This window comes from Myotis daubentonii, chromosome 2 (genome assembly GCF_963259705.1).
Source record: "Myotis daubentonii chromosome 2, mMyoDau2.1, whole genome shotgun sequence".
Lineage (NCBI taxonomy): Eukaryota > Metazoa > Chordata > Mammalia > Chiroptera > Vespertilionidae > Myotis > Myotis daubentonii.
Window position 1 is genome coordinate 178,468,281 of NC_081841.1, and position 20,617 is coordinate 178,488,897.

General features: G+C 41.4%; 1 protein-coding gene across 1 annotated transcript in view; it reads left to right on the forward strand.

Moving 5' to 3' along the window:
• Window positions 1-930: 930 nt before the first annotated feature.
• Window positions 931-20,617, forward strand: part of CLDN10 (claudin 10) — a 128,651-nt gene continuing 108,964 nt past the window's right edge. The window contains exon 1 of the mRNA XM_059684965.1: window positions 931-1,264. Coding sequence (XP_059540948.1) covers window positions 1,051-1,264 — 214 coding nt within the window. The 5' untranslated portion in view covers window positions 931-1,050. The remainder of the gene's footprint in view (window positions 1,265-20,617) is intronic.

Consider the following 20,617-nt stretch of genomic DNA (forward strand, 5'->3'; position numbering starts at 1 on the left):
AAGTAAAGCAACTCAATGGATAAAATGAGCAAACGCTTCAAATGTCTTTGTAGGCAAAAACACAATGAGCCAATAAACACATGAAAAAATGCTCAACCTCATTAATCATCAGAAAAATACAAATCAATAATCATATGAGATACTTTTATGATAAGAGTGGACAAAAGAAAAAAAAATTCTGATGACACCACAGCACCAAGTACTATGGCATAGGGAAATGAGGACTCACCCACTGATAGTGGGAGGTAAACTCCTATGACTACTTAGTAAATCAGTTTAGGATGATCTATAAAGTTGAAGGTATTTCTTACATCCTAGCAATTCTGTTTCTAGGACATACCTTAGAGGAACTCTTGTACATATACACAAGGAGAAACTTATGAGAATGTTTATAGCTGTATCAATTGCTGGGGGGGGGGGGCGCAACATAAAGGTTCATCTCCAGGAAAATGGATAAATTGTAATAGATTCACTTAGTAAGATACTATATGCGGCTATTATACTAGTATTTAATGACCAATAGTTATATTCCCAAACAGAGATAAGTCGCACAAACATGATATTGTATGGAAAAGATAGGTTCCAGGAGCATACCCACAATGATTCCATTTACATAAAGATTCAGAAGCATATAAGACTACAGCAGTTGGTCAAAAAAGGCTTAACTGTTACTGTATAATTTGTACTTTGTAATATCTGGTAGTTGCATGGTTCGTTAAGCTTCAGGATAACAGAAAATTAAGCATTAACTATGGTGCCAGGAAATAAAAATCTGTGAAATCAAAACCTTTAAAATCTATCTACAAAATCTTAGTAAAATATCCATGTAGCAAATTAGAAAGATCATCTTAAGGCTATCTTTAAAGTGCCATCAGTACATCAGACTTTATCCTAAATTCTGGTACTTGCTCGGGCCACCCAAGTATGACATACGGTGGTAGGTTTCTGTTACTAACTTGCTGTAACACTTGTCGCAGTGCTTTCTGTCTGCTGCATGCCTAGACCACCAGCGTTCTGTCTGGACAGTGTCACCGGAGAAGCCTGAGCGACATGTTCAGGGCACAGATCTCGGCTCTGGTATGTGGTGTTGGTGGGTTTGGAGCTCTCGTTGCTGCCACCACGTCCAATGAGTGGAGAGTAACCACCCGAGCATCATCGGTGATAACCGCCACTTGGGTTTACCAGGGGCTGTGGATGAACTGCGCAGGTAACGCGTTGGGTTCTTTCCAGTGCCGGCCGCACTTTACTATCTTCCAAGTACAAGGTAAATATAATAACGTTGTCTGCGGTTGAAGTACGATGTCACTTTTCTCTTCACTATACTGAACTAGCTGTGTACAGTCAGCTGTTAACTCTGTACAGACTGAGGGCTTCATTAAAGTGACATGATTTGCCCAAGACGGATGGGGTATATGAATGCTGGCTGAAAGAATTAAATCATGCATTGTATATGGCAAAGAAAAGTTAAGAATGACTTTCTGGATCTTTTAGAAATACCTAGTGCAAAGGATAAACTCATAGGAAAGGGTGAAGTGACTGGCTTGTTTTAAAAGCTAGTTTCAATGTGTCTTGTGGAGGAATCATTCATATAATAAATCGTATTTATCCTATGCTTTCTCGGGCCACCTGAACATGAAAATACATACATACGTATGTATATGCACATATATATTCAACATGATAGAAGCATATGACAAGACTAACAGTGTGAAGTGAGTAAGGAATTGTTTTCAGAGGGTTTTCCACGTTTAGTGATAAAATAGCAGAACAAGAAGAATTTAAAAGTAGCTAAGTGAAGGACAAGGCCCATGAGCTTTATCTTTTTGTTACTTGGTTTTATTTTTAAAATATGTAGGCAAGTTTTCATGGCTATGCATATTAGAAACTCTAATACAAGTGTATGTATTTTAAAGAGGGAACTTAAAAAAAAAAGCACTTTATATCTCAGGGAAACAGCTATTTGCTTTTATGTCATTATAAGAACTATTACCTTCCTCTGTTTTCTGCCCATTTGATAACGTTTACAAATCTCCCACAAGTTGTGGGTGTATTATTATGTTAAAAATTGCCCCTGATATTTTATAAAATATAGACTTTTCACAACCCAATGTCAAAACTGTACCTTGGCCCCAGCAGATAAAATGAAATAAAAATTTAACTAGGAAGTTACTAGAGCATAATGTTTTATGGGGATTTTTGTGTCAAGTATTCAGGTCATTAGTCCACAGTATGTGCCAAAGGATACAGAGAGAAGCTTAGTGAAAGCCAGGAGATTTCTGGTGACAGTCAATGAAAATGTTCGAGCTTGGACACCAGTTAAGCTGTCAAAACACATGGACTTTCCTAAGCACCCATTTTAGGATTCAATGATGTCTCTCTTGTCCCAATGTCTAAACTTACTTTGGGATATTTCACAATCGGTACAAGGGTAATTTTAAAAGGAGAACAGTGTGTGGAGACACTGTTGTCATTCTGTAAACCTCCTGTGATGGCTCTTTCTCCATGGTCCCCTCATGGCTCATTCCCACCCTGGCCAGCGGGTCAAACATATGTTATGTGGGTAAGCTTTTATCTTTGTTCTTTACTGGGTTCACCTTTTTAAAAAAAGAAAGAAAGTGTTTTGCCTTATTACCCTTCATTTTTATTCCCTATCAAAAACCAGGTATTGTGAAAAATAGACATCCAACCTTAGCTCCAAAGTGGGCTAAAGGACATGGTAGATTTCTGTGTCACTTCAACAGCTACTTCCCCAAATACATGTTAGAAAACATGGAGTTAGAAATTTTGTTACTATGTAGTGGTCCACATAATCTTCCGCTCTTAAAATTTTATCCCCCTAATTTTGCTTCTTGATAGTAAAAATAACGTATTCTATACCTGCTGTGTACCCTGCACGTAAGAGATAAATTGAAAAATCTCATCCACTGACAAAGCTTTGATTAGAATATGCTAAATTTTACTTGACATAATCTCTCCACTATCTTCACCCTGGATTGAAATCTTTATAAAAGATAGTTACTACAGAAATCTATTTTCAGCATCAGGAACACTGAATCATATTTCCAAAGGAAATGGGAACTCACAAATTTGGATTTCCTATTCACAGAGAATCATTGCTGACAGGGCTGGTTGGTTGCATTTCCTTTATTCCTATTTGAAAACATAGCAATGGGGGTGTTGGGAAAACTTTTTATGCCAACAGGCTGTCAAACATCATAATGATTCCAAATTGAGAAAAGATCTCAGAAGCCAATGAGGCATGCAAACAGTTCTATCACCTCATAAAATAATGAGCGATTTAATCCTCCTTTGTCAATTTGAGATGAACCTTCTTAAACTTAGGTCAGATTAAGTCTCCTCTAAACTGCTAGGTTTATGGAGTGGTGTGTGTGTGTGTGTGTGTGTGTGTGTGTGTGTGTGTGTGTGTGTGTGTTTTTCCTTTGGTGGTTACATAAATTCATTACCAGCTTCATATCTTCTTTTTGCTAAACCTCTTAGGTACCCTGTTATAACCACAGTTTTTTAGGGACTCATTTAGGTTAATATTGACTACACCCTTTAAACTTTAAAGATTTGATGTAAGCCAGCACCTCTTTGGACAAGGGGCATTCACAGTAATTGCGAAAAACACAGGCCCCCTCCAACTGCAGTTCTGTGGAATCAAATTCAGGAAAGCACTGTAGGGAGACTTGAAATTCAGTCCTCACTGCAGCTAGGAAGCTTCTCTTTTTTGCGGGTGGGGGTGGGGGGGTGGGGGGGATGGAGCTTCTTGACTCAATTTCAAAAGCACTTCACTCTCTTTAGATGCAATATCCATTCTAGGCTGTGTTAAAGAACAAAATTCAATTGAGGAAATTTGAAGATGTAATTGACTATACTGAGTGGGTCATGAATCAGGTAGCATCCCATCCAGCAAGTAAAGAGCCCTGAAAATTTGTACAATATGGAAAGTTTTTATAGGCAGAAACTGGGCGAGACAAAATAGTTATTAGCAAAAGAAAAGCAAGGATTATTTCAGGCAAGGTTACCTTTTTTTGAGGTGGGATCTTGTCAGGCAGACTGCCTCAGTTTCTTTTGGAAGGGATAGAGAGGCTCCATGTGATGGATTGCTTCATTGGTACTGACCATAGAATTCCAGACTGAACCATTAATACCGCATTCCTGGAGAAGGTTATGCAATTAGTTAGGTATTAAGTCTAGGTTTGCTGTCATGGGCTTTGGCAGAAGTGACTCCATTTTGGGCCTGTGGTTTTCTCTTTAACAGCTGCATCTCTCATTTTGTTGTGTGTGTGTGTGTGTGTGTGTTTAAATCCTCGCCTGAGGATATTTTTCCATTGATTTAGAGCAGTGGTTCTCAACCTTCCTAATGCCACGACCCTTTCATACAGTTCCTCATGTTGTGGTGACCCCCAATTTCATTGTTACAAATTGAACACAATTAAAGCATAGTGATTAATCACAAAAACAATATGTAATTATATATGTGTTTTCTGATGGTCTTAGGCGACCCCTGTGAAAGGGTCATTCGACCCTCAAAGGGGTCGTGGCCCACAGGTTGAGAACCGCTGATTTAGAAAGTGGAAGGAAGAGGGAGGGACAGAGAGAGAGAAACATTGATCTGAGAGAAACACATCCATTGGTTGCCTTCTGCAGGTGCCCTAACTAGGGTCAGAGATTGAGCCTGCAACTGAGGTACATCTCTTAACCAGAATCGAACCCAGGACCCTTCAGTCCCAGGGCCGATGCTCTATCCACTGAGCCAAACCGGCTAGGGCTTGTTGTGTTTTTTCTCTCATGTCATTGTTAATAGGCATGTTTTCATGGACATGAGAGTAAAGCATTTCTCATAGGGAGAGAAGCAGTGATTTCTGGCAGGGAACGCTGGATCCAGAAGGCATTGCTATAATTAGAAATTAAAGCTCAGTTGTGGTCACCTGGAGGACAGGGGCCTGGTCTGTTGTGCTCTCCTTGTGCTCCTGGCGCATAGAGCTCTGGATTATATTTGAAACATTACTAAGAGAACAAAATCAGGAGTCAGACAGATAGTTCATCATGAGGGCAAAATTGCGTTCCTGGAGGAAGGCTGGAGTGTCATGAATTGAGGAGTAATTTAGGACATGTATTCAGGCGACAAAAAGGAAGATCACTGGGGTGCAATTCAGCAGGTGGCGCTTCAGGTTCTGACTCTTTCATTTAACTAGCTGTGAGACCTTGACTCTGGCAATGAAACTCTCTGCATCTCATTCATAAATTTCCTCCTCCATAAATTGAGAGAGCTGGACTCCAAGAGTTCCTTAAAGTATCTTTCAACCTAAAGTTCAATTCAAGAGCATCACAGTGCCTCACCACCTGGCAGTAGAAGTTCACCAAAGAATTATAGCTCTAAAAGGCTCTTCTAAGGTAATTGCTCATAAGATTAGTCTCTTTTCTCCCCTTATCTATTATCTTGGCTGGCTGGCTTCCTGTGTTCCCGACTGTTTAGAATCTTACCCGTATCTGGGTGGAGATAGGTTTAAATGACCTTAAATGACTCTATGACCCAAGTAAAGGTGCCAGGATTTCAGTGGAATGAAACCAAATGCTATTCTGGAAGCGGACATTCAAATGATGCTGGCTGCCTATAGGATAAACCTTCTCTCCTGGCCTGGCAACTCTTTCACCTCTCCCCATCCCCTTATCCGTCATGCCATAAGAATGGGGTTAAAAAGAATGGCATTTGCTAGAGAAAAGGGGGTTCTCTGTGGGTATTTATTGACATACAGGGAATGGCTAGGAGCCATCTGATACCATGATTTCAGATTTCTTGCTAGTTGAAATGTGTGCCTTAGTTCATGATTAACTAACAGTCATAAATTTCAAACAACAGTAATGAATAAATGAAAACGATGGTGTCAATGAGGGAAATTACCTTTAGTAATTTGGTAGCTTCAAAAATATTTCAAAACTAATACCTTTAATACATCGCTACATCTTTGGAAGACATTTACCTTTAATCTCAGGAGAGGCTTCTATTTGCTAAGATTCTGACTCTGCTTTCTGAAACTTGATTTCAATAACTAAGCCTAAAATGAATTTTAATTTTAGATTTATTCTCCTGTTGTGTTCCAGATGCATGCAGTTATTTAAAAGCATGTAGAGAAAAGAAAAGAAAAAAAATAAAATAAAAGCATGTAGAAAACCTCAAGTTTGCCTTTGGCATTATCACCCCAAAAATGAGCCTAAGGAACATCAACATGTTCTTGTCCCAACCAAAAACGGCATAGTTTTATATGTTTACTGACACACTCAATGACGCAGTAGAATCTGGACAGGGTGAGCCTTTAAAATAGTCTTTGTGCCAAGGGATTGGCATGCACAATGCTGAAATGTGCCCATGCCTTGTGGCGGTGACGGTGGTGCTGGAACCAAAACTGCCTGTGAGTGGACTTGGAATCCTGTCAGTGTGCTGCACGGAGGTTCTTTTGTGGAAGATCAGAGATATTCAGGACAGCTTGGCTCCATTAACAGCTCCCTCTTAAAGACCAGGACCTCATCTATCCTGTATCCTTGGGACCCACCACTGTGGCAGACTCCTAGTAGGCACTCAATAAAGGCTTCTGGATTGAACAAAAGGAAGAAGAAATTGTTCACTGAGTTACATCATAGTATTTTTTATATATATAGTAATCCCTTCTCTCTCCCCCCCCCCCCGCACCCCCCCCCCCCCTTACACACACACTTACCTGCGGAAGTTGCAGTTACCTCTGGTCAACTGTGTTCAAAAAATATTAACTGGGAAATTCCAGAAATAAACTCATAAGTTTTAAATCGCACGTCCTTCTGGGTAACATGATGAAATCTCACGAGTACACTCTCTCCAGCCCAGACGTGCATCATGCCTCTGTCCAGCGTCTCCAAGCTGTAGACGCTCTGCGCCTGTTAGTCACTTAGTCGCCCTCTTGGTTACCAGACGGACTGTCAAGGTATCATAGTGCTTGAGTTCAAGTGACCCTTATTCTACTTACTAATGACCCCAAAGTGCAAGAGTAGTGATGCTGGCAATTCAGATATGCCAAAGAGGAGCTGTAAAGTGCTTTCTTTAAGGGAAAAGGTGAAAGTTCTCCACTTAATAAGGACAGGAAAAAAAAAATCCCGTGGTGAGGTTGCTAAGATCTACAGTACCAACAAATCTACCTGTGAAATTGTGAAGAAGGATAAAGAAATTCGTGCTAGTTTTGATTCTCCTTCTGACATACTGTCCGGTCAGTAGTAGCCTAAGACTATGTCATTCACATTTCATTTCACGTCAGCATTGTATCATCTCACATCATCACAAGAAAAAGATATTTTGAGAGAGACCACATTCACATAACTTTATTACAGTATAATGTTATAATTATTCTATTTTATTATTAGTTATTGTTGTTCATCTCATACTGTGTCTAATTTGTAACTTAAACTTTATCATAGGTATGTATGTATAGGAAAAACACAGTTTGGTTCTATCTGCAGCTTTAGGCATCCACTTGGAATTGATCCCCAGCCATAAGGGGAACACTGTACATTTGGTGTTTAGTCCTGGTCTTCTTGGGCATGGATTCCATCTTTGTGGGTCTCTAGCATCAAACTGGATAAACCCAGGACCAGGAACTACTGCAGAGAAAAGCATGGGCAAGATACTTTATTGTGCTTTTCATGGGAAGGAATGAGAAAGGCAGGGTTACCAGCCTAAGCAGGTTTGGATTGGCTACTTTGTTTTTGGGTGGGTTTTTTGTTTTGTTTTTTGTTTTTAATGTATATTTTTATTGATTTCAGAGAGGAAGGGAGAGGGAGAGATAGAAACATCAATGACGAGAGAGAATCATTGATCAGCTGCCTCCTGCATGTCCCCTACTGGGGATTGAGCCTGCCCTTGACTGGAATTGAACCCGGGACCCTTCAGTCCACAGGCTGGCACTCTATCCACTGATCCAAACTGGCTGCGGTGGGATTGGCTACTTTGAATAATGTCAGCAGGCTCTGGGTGCAGGAGCTGTGTCAAGTTGTCTAGTACCTAGGCCTGGTCTGAGTAGGGCAGAGGAATATTGAAGATGCATGAAAGCTTGACAAAAGAAGTAGCTGGGGGTGTGGGCTTTGAATTTGTTGCTTTGCTCATGAAAAGTGCACTTTTTTGTTATCTCTAAGAATTGGCTCCCCTTGGCAGGGCAGTTTTCCCTCCTGTCATCATGGAGGTCCTAGATGCCAGAGCACTGAGGATGCAGAAAATAAGAAAGTATGTTTGTCCAGTGTGGGTACTAGATCCTTTAGTGTTGTTGGCATTGGTGGGTCAGCAGGGCAGGCACTTCGCTATTGCCCCTTCTCTTCAGGGTTCCACGTGCTTCTCTGATCTTCAGTATTTGCTTCCTCCTGGTGAACATTTTGTGGGGAAAAGGTTCTGATTTTCCCCACAGGGTTCAGTGCTTCTCTCTCTGCGTGTTGCCCATCTGACCGCATATGCAACAAGCAGGCTTCACCGACTCTCCTCTGCACAGATTCCATTACTCACTCTTAGACTAACTCCCAACCTAAAGCAGCTAGAAACTCAAAGGACATCTTCTGACCAAACAGAATGTTGGGGTTAGCAATTTAAAAAGTCCTGCCCCTGTGCGTCTTTAGATAATTAGAGAGCACTTCAGAAAGCTATACTGCTCTTCAGTGAACTCGAGATAATTGAGCTGATATTTAGGAGATGGCTGGTCTACAGTTTCGCTTTGGCCAGATTTCAGTATGCATTGCAGGGAAAATTGATTATTTGGAAATTTGCTCTAATGCCATATTATAACTGCCAAGGAAATCTGTAAGTAGTTTATTCCCTTATTCACTAATGAGTCCCTTCATCAAAGCATTCATTAGATTCCTGGCACACAATATAGGTTCTGGGGTGAGGAGCGGGACCGTGCCTACCCTCAGTGGATGTGCTGCTTGGAGGAAGACAATCAGTTAGCTAATAACTAGCCCAGAATGAGAAGTGCTTTCTGCTGGCTAAGTTCAATGGGTAGGCAGACTTCCCAGAGGAACTAGTGCTGGAAGCGTCTTGAAAGATGGGTAGAAGTTTGCCAAGGAGAAAGGGAGGGCGTTTCAGGCTATGAGACTCATCCAGCTGTACAACTTATTAACTCATGACTGTGGGCAAAATGTTTAATATATGAGCCCCCTACCCCCATAAATGGGAATAATATTATCTATTTCAGAGGGTGGTGGTGAGGATTAAGTTAATCAATTTGTGTAGAGCATTTAGAGCGATGTCTGGCCTACAAGCAATGGCCTCAAAGCAGAAGGGAGCCAAGTGGATCAGGGAACCGCAACATATTAAAATAACTGAAACATAAAATGTATAGGAGGGTGTTAAAAATCGAGCTGCATGCCCTGGCTGGGTGGCTCAGTTGGTTGGGATGTCATCCCTTACACCAAAAGGTTGCGGGTTTGACTCCCAGTCAGGGCACATAACTAAGTTATGGGTTTGATTCCCAGTTGGGGTGTGTACAGGAGGCAACCAATTTCTCTCTCTCTCTCTCTCTCTCTCTCTCTCTCTCTCTCTCTCTCTGTCAAATTAATTTAAAAAAATATATCCTCAGATGAGGCTAAAAAAACATTTTAAAAAAATTGAGCCATAGATAATATAGAAAAAGGGAACTTGCAAGGAGACCATTAAGCTCTATCGAGGGGACCTGCTGGTTGAAAAGCAGGTCCCAACAGAAGTTCCAGTCCCTCCTCCTAGTACAATATTTTCCAATAGATATCACAATTTCAGGTGATCGGATTCTAAACTTAATGTTTGACTTAAAAAAAAATCAGCTATATAGAGTGAGAGGGCATGGTTTGATTGAATTTACTTTTTAAATAAATGTGCTTTTTAGATGTTTAATAAAAGCCAAGGGAAAATGTAGCAGTTATAAAGATTATTAATGCAATCTTAAGTGCCATTAATAGTGTTAGAACATCAGAATTAGAGGATAATAGCCACCCCTGTCCTTGCCACACTCTGTAGTCAGATTGCATAGTGCTAGTGTTGGGTGCCTCATTTTAAGGGACAGGGACATAGACCACATCTACTGATTCTAGAAGTGGATAACTAGAAGGATTTGAAATAACTTCACATGGGAAATTGTTTCACCTGGAAAAGAGGAGAAAAATATGGTGGCAGGGACAGGGGCAGAGGAAAGAAGACAAGTAGGAACACTGGTAAATGTTACTAGGCAATCAGATTTAGAGGCGCTGTGAATAAGAAATTTCTATTAGCGTTGCCCAACAATGGAACAGACTGTCTCACAAAGACCTGGCTAGAAGCACCCAGAGGAGGCTGATGACCCTGCTAAAAGGTGGTAGAAATTAGTCCTGCGTTGGCTGGGAAGACAGACTAGCTAATCTCTAAAGCCACTTCCAATTTGAGAGATCTGAGATTCTGTGAACATGTGAAAACAAAGAGAAATATTTAAAAATTGAAACTCCTGATTTGAATATTGGCTTAAATATTTTTAAAATATATTTTAATTTATTTCAGAGATGAAGGGGGAAGGAGAGAAAGATAGAAACATCAATGATGAGAGAATCATTGATTGGCTACCTCTTGCAGGCCCCTTACTGGGATCCAGTCCCCAACCTGGGCATGTGCCCTTGACCAGAATCTAACCTGGGACTCTTCAGTCCTCAGGCCAACGCCCTATCCACTGAGCCAAACCAGCTAGGGCATCTTAAATATTTTTGACAACTGCTAGGCACTTGGGAACATGGCAACAAAAGACCTGTCTCTGCCCTGGAGATGTGCACAGCTCAGAAGGAAACATGAGTTTAGGTAGTAAATGTTATAATACATGTGTTATATTAGTGCTATTTTATTTAAAACAATATTTTACCATATGTTAGAATTTATATAATAAATATATAATTCTCAATCTGATATTTCAAAGGGTCCTAAGCAAACCCAAGGGGTCTGACACCTAACCCTTGCTGGGGGAAGGAATGATTCTTTCTAAATCCAAGCTCAGAGCTGAGTGATGGGGGCTAGGGGCATACAAGAAGACAAGTCCTGTCTTTAACGGAATTTCTTTGGATCAATGTTTTTATTTATATGCACCAATATAGTGCATGCATAATAATCAGACCAGTCATCCTATTGGAACACTGATTTTCTCTGGAACACAAACTGTGGACTTTGGGCAAGGTGGGCAGGGGGAAGTGGAGAGCTATTTTCTCCCTATCTTACTACAGCCAAAGGTTCTCATTTACTTTCATCGGCTTCCTCTGGAGATTTGAACCGGTTATATCTGGGGATTTCGTCTAATCCATAAGACTCCTGGAAATGTCCCCACTAGACTGATTCTCTCTGTGGTAGCGGTTGAGATCCTTCTTGGGCCTGTGCACGGCGCTGTGCTCTTCCCACAGTGTTCAGCCTCCCACTTCCTGGAGATCAGCTGATGCCTGCTCTCCTGGACCTCAGACCTGTCACTTTGTTCTGGCAACTGATGTCTGGGTTCCAGGCAGTCGCTCTGCTTTATGACTGGCCTACCACCTAATCCCAGCCTGCCTGGCTGCTCAGTCCTGACCCAATTGCCCGTTTTGACTCTCAGCTTGGCTAAGCCATTTCCTCTGCCTCCCTAGCTCTCTCCCTCACCAGAACAGGCTCTTCTCCCACCCTGGGCCTTGGGAAGAGCTGTTGGGGCATGTCTCCAAGCTGTGACAATTTGGAGGGGAAAAAAAGGGGGGTGGGAAGGGTGAAGCAGAAATCACATCCACTGCCTAGTTGACAAATAGAAATGAAGTCAGTCATGGGCCTGGTTAGGAGATGGAGCTACACAGATTGAGCCAGTAGATACTATTATAGAATGATCTGAAATCCATTTGTATCATCTGGGAAAATACCCATGTTATCCTAATTACTCTCTAGCCCAGATTCAAGTCAGTACTGGGCTGGTTTTGGGAGGGAGAGAAGATAGACCCTGCGGGAAGGAACTTCCTATTCCAGCTGCAGCACCAACGCTGTCTTGTAGGGGGCCCTCGCGGGTCCTGGGGGGATGCAATACTACAGCCTCTCCTTTGTCAAACTCTTTATGCTTCTGCTTCCTGGGCTTTCAGTAATCCTTATTGGGAGCGATGGAGGTAGCCTACCTTTTTCCAGGGTGGTGAGCCATTCAGATTTTTCTCTAATTCCATCTAGAATTATAAAACAAATTTACACTAGAGTGCTCATACCACATGGGCACACACACACACACAAACACACACATGACTCAAATTCACCGTGCAGGCTGCACATATACATACATACAACCACTTGCCAAACAACCACACATACATACACACACATACACAGAAGCAGACTCACATTTGTCATATAGGCACCACATACATTGACACCCAAAGACCCATCCATACACAACCATGTAGGCTCCAAACCTAAACACACACACACTTACCATGCAGACACCTTACACATATCACACACGATAGTTATTAGAGTCCAAAGACAGACTTAGAGACCAAGGCTTTCACAGACAGAATTGTAGAATCACTGAACAGAAACAGTTAAAGATTGTTGCTCGCCAGAACCATAGTAAGAAGTAACTCAACCGGGGCAAGGGTCAGCAAAGAAATTTTAGCTTCTGGATTCATCCTCAAATGCCTCTTATAGGCCGTGGAGTGCCTAGAAATAACCTTCCATTACCCCATCATCTTTTCCTACTAAGACACACTTTAAATCATCTTACCTCCGTCCAGATCTTCCAGCTTCCAAAGTATTTCCTTGGGTGAATCTGTCACATTGTGTATATGCTATGATGATCAGTTGCCTTCTCTCATCCATCCCACCCCTCTCCCTCCCTCTTTTCCTTTCTTCCTTCTTTCGAGAGCACAGACCTTGAAGCCCCACTTCCTATTTAAATCCCACGTTTACAATTACTAGCTGTGTGACCTTGGTATAGTTACTTAAACTCTCTGTGTTTCAGTTTCCTCATCTGTAAAATGAGAATAATAATAGTATCTTCCTTATAGAAAATGTTAAATGAGTTAATATATGAGTAAGCTATTATTGTGGTTGTTTGCTCCAACCCACAATTCTAACTTTTCAAGACTGCTGTGAATCCTGACATGGCCATCTTTGTATAGCTAATCTCCTAGTTTAGCATCATCTAAACTTCAGCATATGCCCTGGGGCATCTGTGGAATTCTTCCTAGAGAGGTGAAGACATCCCCTACCCAGGCCCACACTTGCTCCCAGATTCCCAAGTCTAGGAGGATGTCAGCACATATTTCTCCTCCTTGCTTTTTCCACACTGCTGACCCCACACCTGGTCTACTTCCAAATCCTGTAGCATCTGCCTGCCCCACTTTCCCATCCTCCTTGCCAGGAAGTTTGCATTGTTTCTGGCTCAGCCTCCAGGCTCTTCCTGCTGATCTAAGTTGGGGTCAAATATTAGAAAGAGATTTTCTGCACTTTGACTTGTTCTAATCGAGGCTATCCAACACTGCTAGATAAAACTTGCAAAGGCAAAGCTTCACCCAGTTTAACTCTGGGCTTTACTTAGCGGCATTTAGAGAGCATTTACTCTGTGCCAGTTCCCACTTGACATTGTCTCATTTAACCTACAGAGTGACCCTCTGAGGTACGCACTACAATCATGCCCATTTCAGATTATAGTTGCTTAGGCAACTAGAACTTGGAGAAGTCCACAACACGCCCAATTTCATGGCTAAAGTGGTGGCCATGGCAAGACTCTGGGACTCTTGAACCAAACGCACGATCACCTGCTCATCAAGGACTCCCCCTGGCTAATCCTCAGCAAGAGGAATATGTCACAACAGTCCTGACTTTCCTTTCTAGTCTCCCTGCTTCAATCAAACTGGACTAGGTGCTTAACCTTTTCTCTAGTCTGTGCCCCTGCTCAGGCCATTCGGGGCAAATGTCTTTCTTCATCATTTCCATCTCTCTCTTCCTTCAAACTCTACCTCAAATGCCATCTCCCATGCGAAGCCTCTTAACTTCTAACTGGAAGAAACCTTTATCTTCATCTATCCTGTATGGCACTTGGTGCTTTTCTAATTGTGATTTTGTCGCTCTGGCTTGTGTTGCGGTTATTTGTGTATTTGTCCTTTCCCACGAGTAGATGAGAAGCCCCTTGATGACAGGGTTTGAGCAATTTCTTTCTATTCCTTGCCAAGAAGAGTGCCCTGCCTAAAATCTATGCTCTATCGTTGTATGTTGAGCCTGTGAATGTTGAATTGAATGAATAGGAGGCAGGACAGGACCACAGGACATGGGCACCTTTTACAGGTTTACCATCCTTGGTGCCATTACTGAGTCTATCCAGATGGTTGCCAGGCTCATGTTTCTCTCTCTCCTGGCTAACAGCATAGTGTAATAGAAATTGAAAAGCATCCTAGTAAACTCATCAAAAGAGAAAGTGTGTGAGGTGGCATTTCTTGCTCTTAGTGGATCGTGCTGGCTCTTATCGTGAGCTTCTTTCTTTACGATGAGCTCTAAAACCATCTCTTTAATGATCTAATCTAGAATTTACCAGGGGTCTGCTACCAAGCTTACCAATGGCGAGTTCTGAAATGAACCCTTTTGAAATTTGAGACATTCCCGTGACCTTTTTCCAGGTCTTGTCTGTCTTCATTCCAAGATCACATCTGATCTGTTCATTCAGATGTTAACATTATGAAAAGTCTCAAGCATCATTCACAACATTCCCTTTGGGTCGTAGGAGACAGCCTGTATTTAAAAGGAGCAGCGGAGAAGTCAGGATGTAATAAAAGTGGCCCTGATTGTTCTGATTGTCCAAACAGACTCGCTCTCTGTGGATTTTTTCCTCTGAGTGGTTCTGTGCCAAGTCCTTCTCTTGGTAGTTAATGACTCTGAGATATGGCTGTGGCTGTTGGTCTTGTCCATAAATCATCCAGCCATGCATGACCACAGTCAGCAGAAAAACCAACCCCTCAGCTCCTCATCTGCTGGATTCTGAAAAGTGGCTGGACTACGTGGCCACGTCTGTGAGGAAGCAAGTTTCTGCATGTTATGAGCAACTCGGCAAAAAGTGCAAGGTAAACACAAAGTACCATTCACTGAAAGCCGACTAAATTACGAACCATCACCTTCTCGAGATAGCCTGCTCCCGTTGGGGTTATCTATATTACAAAACATGTCTGAGGGTGCTGGCTTTGGAAATAGTTGTTCTTTCATGCTTCTTACTTTATTTTAACTCAAATGGTTGAGATAAGGAGTGGAAGTCATTTTCTAACAATAAGTTATTTCCTTCTTAAATTTTTTCCCTGTCAGGATTTTCTCATTGTCACCCTATTCCCTGACCACACAGACCCCACAACTCAACTGTACTTTCTTAGCTTCTTAAAGTATTTGTATTTACCTCTTATTATGAACATAATTGGCAGGTCTTCGCTTCCTGTTCATAAATCTTGATTCTTCCCTTAATCAACATATTTTTTAGCCCCTCGTATATCTCATACTTTTTTATTTTTTTTCCATGTGTAAAAATTATGCTTTACCCTACACCAGCCGATGAGAACAAATGCTTGCTTTTAAAAATATATATATACATATTTATTGATTTCAGAGAGGAAGAAAGAGGGAGAGAGAGATAGAAACATCAACGATGAGAGAATCATTGATTGGCTGCCTTCTGCACGCCCCCTCCTGGGGATCGAGCCCACAACCCAGCATGTGCCCTTGACTGGAATGGAACCTGGGATTCTTCAGTCCACAGGCCGATGCTCTATCCCCTGAGCCAAACCAGCAGGGGCAACAAATGCTTTTATCTTTACATTTATGGCACAATTTAAAGAGAGTACAGGCAGGACTTGAGACTTTTCTTGGGCCCCTGCCCTAAATATCTCTGAATTTCTAATGATCTCTTACCTACTATTATCTTCAGGGGAAACTCAGACTCTTCTCTACAGGGCTATGTATTGGCTCAAGTCCCACCACCAGCACCACTCCACCTTCAAACTCCATCAGCCTTCCCTCTAAATAAACAAACAAGAAGAGTAAAACTATGTTTTCTATGCAAATATAGCTTCTAAAAAAGGCAGGCATAGCTCTCCCAACAGTATTGCTATGCCTAAGTTCTTCCTACTTAGAATTGTCATCCCCAATAAATTTAATTTAAAAAAGGGAAAACAAAAAGAACTTCAGTGCCATCATTTCTCCCTCAAGGTCATATTCCACCATTGGACACCCCTGGCCTCTGACATCCTGCATCCACCCTGTCTCCTCCTCTCCCTCCCTCCCTATGTTAACTGCAGATGGACTTGTTCCAAGGGTCCCTAGAATTTTAATTCATCTATGGTAGATGCTTTCCTCAAAATATACCAGGATATCCAAGTCAGGATGCATATAAAGTTGATGTCACATTGATCCAGGGTTAGAGAAGGGAAATACTGAGGCTAGGTTGCAAAATCAATCCTTTTATGGGAGAGGGAGAGAGAGATAGAAACATCAATGATGAGAGAGAAGCATTGCTCAGCTGCCTTCTGCACGCCCCCTCCTGGGGATCGAGCCCACAACCCGGCATGTGCCCTTGACTGGAATGGAACCTGGGACTCTTCAGTCCACAGGCCGACGCTCTATTCCCTGAGCCAAACCAGCTAGGGCAACAAATGCTTTTATCTTTACATTTATGCCACAATTTAAAGAAAATACAGGCAGGACATGTATTTTATGGGATTGATTTCAGGGTGGGAAGGAAAGTGTTGTCCTTTCTACACTTTGACCTCATCTTAGAGGTTCAGTGGAGATGGTACTAGACAGGGGTGGCATGTGAGTACATGAGGTTAAAGAAAGAAGTGTGGGGGGTGTTGTCAGAGTCCTAGTTGCTTTCAGAAAACTTGACTCCTATGAAAATTTGTGAATCTTCAAAATATGAGCACAAAGGTGCTGTCCAGCTCCATATGCAATGTGTGATTTTTAAATGCCAAAGTTATTTTGGGGCCTGATTCTATTTCCCATTCCCAAGCCAGCAAGTTCAGTTAAAAAAAAAAAAGTGTTCTTTTACAGAAGTCCCTGACTAGTTGACTTTTTATGCTAGTGCGACTTTCCCGTTCTCTCTATAGTTTGCTCTACACTGCCTAGAGAGGGAGCCTCAGAAGTTGAATATTCCTGTTTCTAGAAGCTTTGGTGAGTCCTGAGCTCATTCCATCTCCTTACACATCCTTTTGTGGTTCTCAGAGCTTGTGTCCCATTTTGGTTTCCAGGAAATGGACCACAGTGACAGCCTCAGGCGGGCAGTGTCCTCCTTGTTAGGAAGGCACCTCCCTTCTCCTCCCAGGGATGAGTTGGATGGCAATGTGAAAGGCCTCCAAGGAAATGGGTACCTTGATTTCTTCTGCCTCCACTGGTTCTCATCTCCTCTGTCAAGCATATGGTAGCTCTCCCCACTTCCTAGGGAACCTGCTTTCATAACCCCATGCAACTCTCTTATGGCATTTATTACTTTCCATCCTGTTTTTTAGTTTTGGATAGTGATGTATTGGTGAAATCTAACAACTAGTGCCTTAAAAGAATTGTGTGTATAAATATAAAGATAGAGATACATATATATATATATATATATATATATATATATATATATATATATATATATATATATTAGAGGCCCGGTGCACAGGATTCATGCACTAGTGGGGGCGTGGCCTGTGGTGATCAGTCCGCTGTGGGAGCGCCACTCATCCTGTCAGCCGAGCAGCACTCCTACTATGGGAGCGCACTGACCACCAAGGGGTAGCTCCTGTGTTGAGTGTCTGCCCCCTGGTGGTAAGTGCATGTCATAGTGACTGGTCAACCAGTTGTTCTGGTCATTCCACTGTTCGGTCCGTGGGCTTTTATTATATAGGACAGGACCGTAGTTGGCAAACTGCGGCTCGTGAGCCACATGCGGCTCTTTGGCCCCTTGAGTGTGGCTCTTCATAAGCTTTAGGAGTACCCTAATTAAGTTAATAACAATGTACCTACCTATATAGTTTAAGTTTAAAAAATTTGGCTCTCAAAAGAAATTTTAATCGTTGTATTGTTGATATTTGGCTCTTAACTAATGAGTTTGCCGACCACTAGGATAGGATATGTATACACATGTAAATACATTTATAATAAATTTTACTGAATAAAGACTTCATAGCACATAATTTACAAATAATAATAAAATGTACAATATTCCTTATAAATTTCATGTAATCAATTGATTCTCACAGAATGTTTTTTATTAACTTTTGCTGAATTTTTGCATCCCTAGCCAACCACTAGTTGCAATTAGTCAACAAGTGTAATTCCCACATGATTGTTAAATATATAACTATATTTGATATATTGCAAGTCATGTGAAAGCATGTTGGTATATCACTTGGTAGTAAAAAACATGAGTAACTTCTTGCTGTATTGGAGAATTGTTTTGAATATTGGAGGGATATTTTCTCAATATTTTTTTTTTTTTGCTACCTACAATGTAATGGCTTCAGACATGACACACTTTTAGGTTTAATCTGCATTTTTAACATTTATACATAATTTTCTTAAATGTAGGAAATAAAAAGCAACAACTATGTCTTTATTTGTAGCATTTGCACATTTCTGTGGTATAAATGTTGTAAATACTTCAACCGTGGCAATTTCAAGCAACCAACATGATGTCACTGATGAGCATTTAAGAAGCTAAACAAGTACATAGCACACAATTATACAGATGTAGTAGACCTAAAAACCTCAAGAGCATAGGAAGTAAGTAGGAAGTGATGAGTTTGCGTACTTATTACCTTTGTTTTCAATATAATTTATTTCAATTGTCAATTTACATACTTTTTTACAAACTGACTTGCAGAATTCCTGAAAATTAAGCAATGGGCTCTTGAGAGTTGGTATGAGCCAGGCCAAGTCAGCCTCAGCACACCACTGGTTATGGATGACTATGGTCTATCTCCCCTGCTACACCATAGGTCTCGGAGGACAGACTCCAACCCCTATTGCCTTTGTTTTCCCCATAGCATCTTATACATATAAGATATGATATGACAAAGTGGAAGGGAGAGAAAACATGTGTCTTCCTTTGCATACACTTCATAGGTTATCAGACTTTTTTTTTTATGGCTCCTTCCTCACACTATTTTGTGTCTTACTGTCACCTACACATTTTTTTCATCTTCCCTGTTACATATTAGCATCTTATAGCTTCGACCTCAGTCTTACTCATGGTCCTGGACTCCTGGAAGTGAGGGTATGTAATTAGACCTCTGTATTTTTCTGTGACATACAGTTTACCTGTGTTCAGTCACAATTAACCTAACTTACTATTGTTTTCCATAATTCCTCTCTATCCAGAACCCATGCTAGTTCTATTTTTCACATTTGGGATGCATCAGTTCCTTTCTCTTCTTACCTCAGAATCCTCTTAGAACTAAGATTGCATGCTCTTTATGAGCTCATTCCTTATCTTTTCCATCTTTATAATTCCAATATGTAGCAGAGTACCAGGAAAACACAAGTTTCTGGATGGATGGATGGATGGATTAATGGATGGAGTATATTACAGGAAAGTCAGGTATTACAAGAATCACTGATGATGCAAGGAAGTTCTCTTTCTTTGGTCTTTAGCAGTGGATTCAACATTTCCTTTATACAGTGCAGGAGAAGCATTCATTTATTAATTTTTTTGTTCTACGGATTATAATGGAGCCCCTACTATATATTGTTCATTTTAGGCACTGGAGACACAGCAGAAAACAAGGAAAACAAAGTCCTCATGGAGCTTGGGTTCTAGAGGGAACAGGAGGAAATGAGGGGGAGTATGATGGACTGAATGTTTGTGTCCCTCCCCAAATTTATATGTTGAAACCCTAAGCTCCAATGTGATGGCATTAGAGGTGGGGCCTTTGGGAGGTGATGAGTGTCTTTATAAAAGAAACCCCAGCCCTAGCCAGTTTGGCTCAGTGGATAGAGTGTTGGCCTGTGGACTGAAGGGTCCAGGGTTCAATTCTGGTCAAGGGCACATACTGGTTGCAGGTTTGATTCCCCAGCCCTGGTCAGGGCGCATGCAGGACACAACCAATCAATGTGTCTCTTTCATATCAATGTTTCTCTCTATCTCTCCCCCTCCTTTCCATTCTCTTAAAAAAAATCAATGGAAAAATATTGGTATAGATTAACAATAACAACAACAACAAAAAAAGGAAGGAAGGAAGGAAGGAAGGAAGGAAGGAAGGAAGGAAGGAAGGAAGGAAGGAAGGAAGGAAGAAGGAAGGAAGGAAGGAAAAAAAAGAAACCCCAGAGAGCTCCCAGAGAGCTCTCTTGCTCTCTCCACTGTGTGGGGATACAATGAGAAGTCTGCAACCCAGAAGAGGGTCCTCACCAGAACCCGACCATGCTGGCACCCTGATCTCAGTCTTCAGCATTCAGAACTGTAAGAAACACATTTCTGTTGTTTATAAGCCACCCAGTCTGTGGTACCTTGTAATAGCAGTCCAAACTAAGACACAGGAGCAGGGGGGAACAGCCCTCAAATGCTATATGTGTAATAACCATCCTTTCTGTTCATCTTCCTCATCTTCATAATCTTTTTAGTAGCACTCCATCATGGCATTTCTGACTCTTTCCATACTCTGTTTC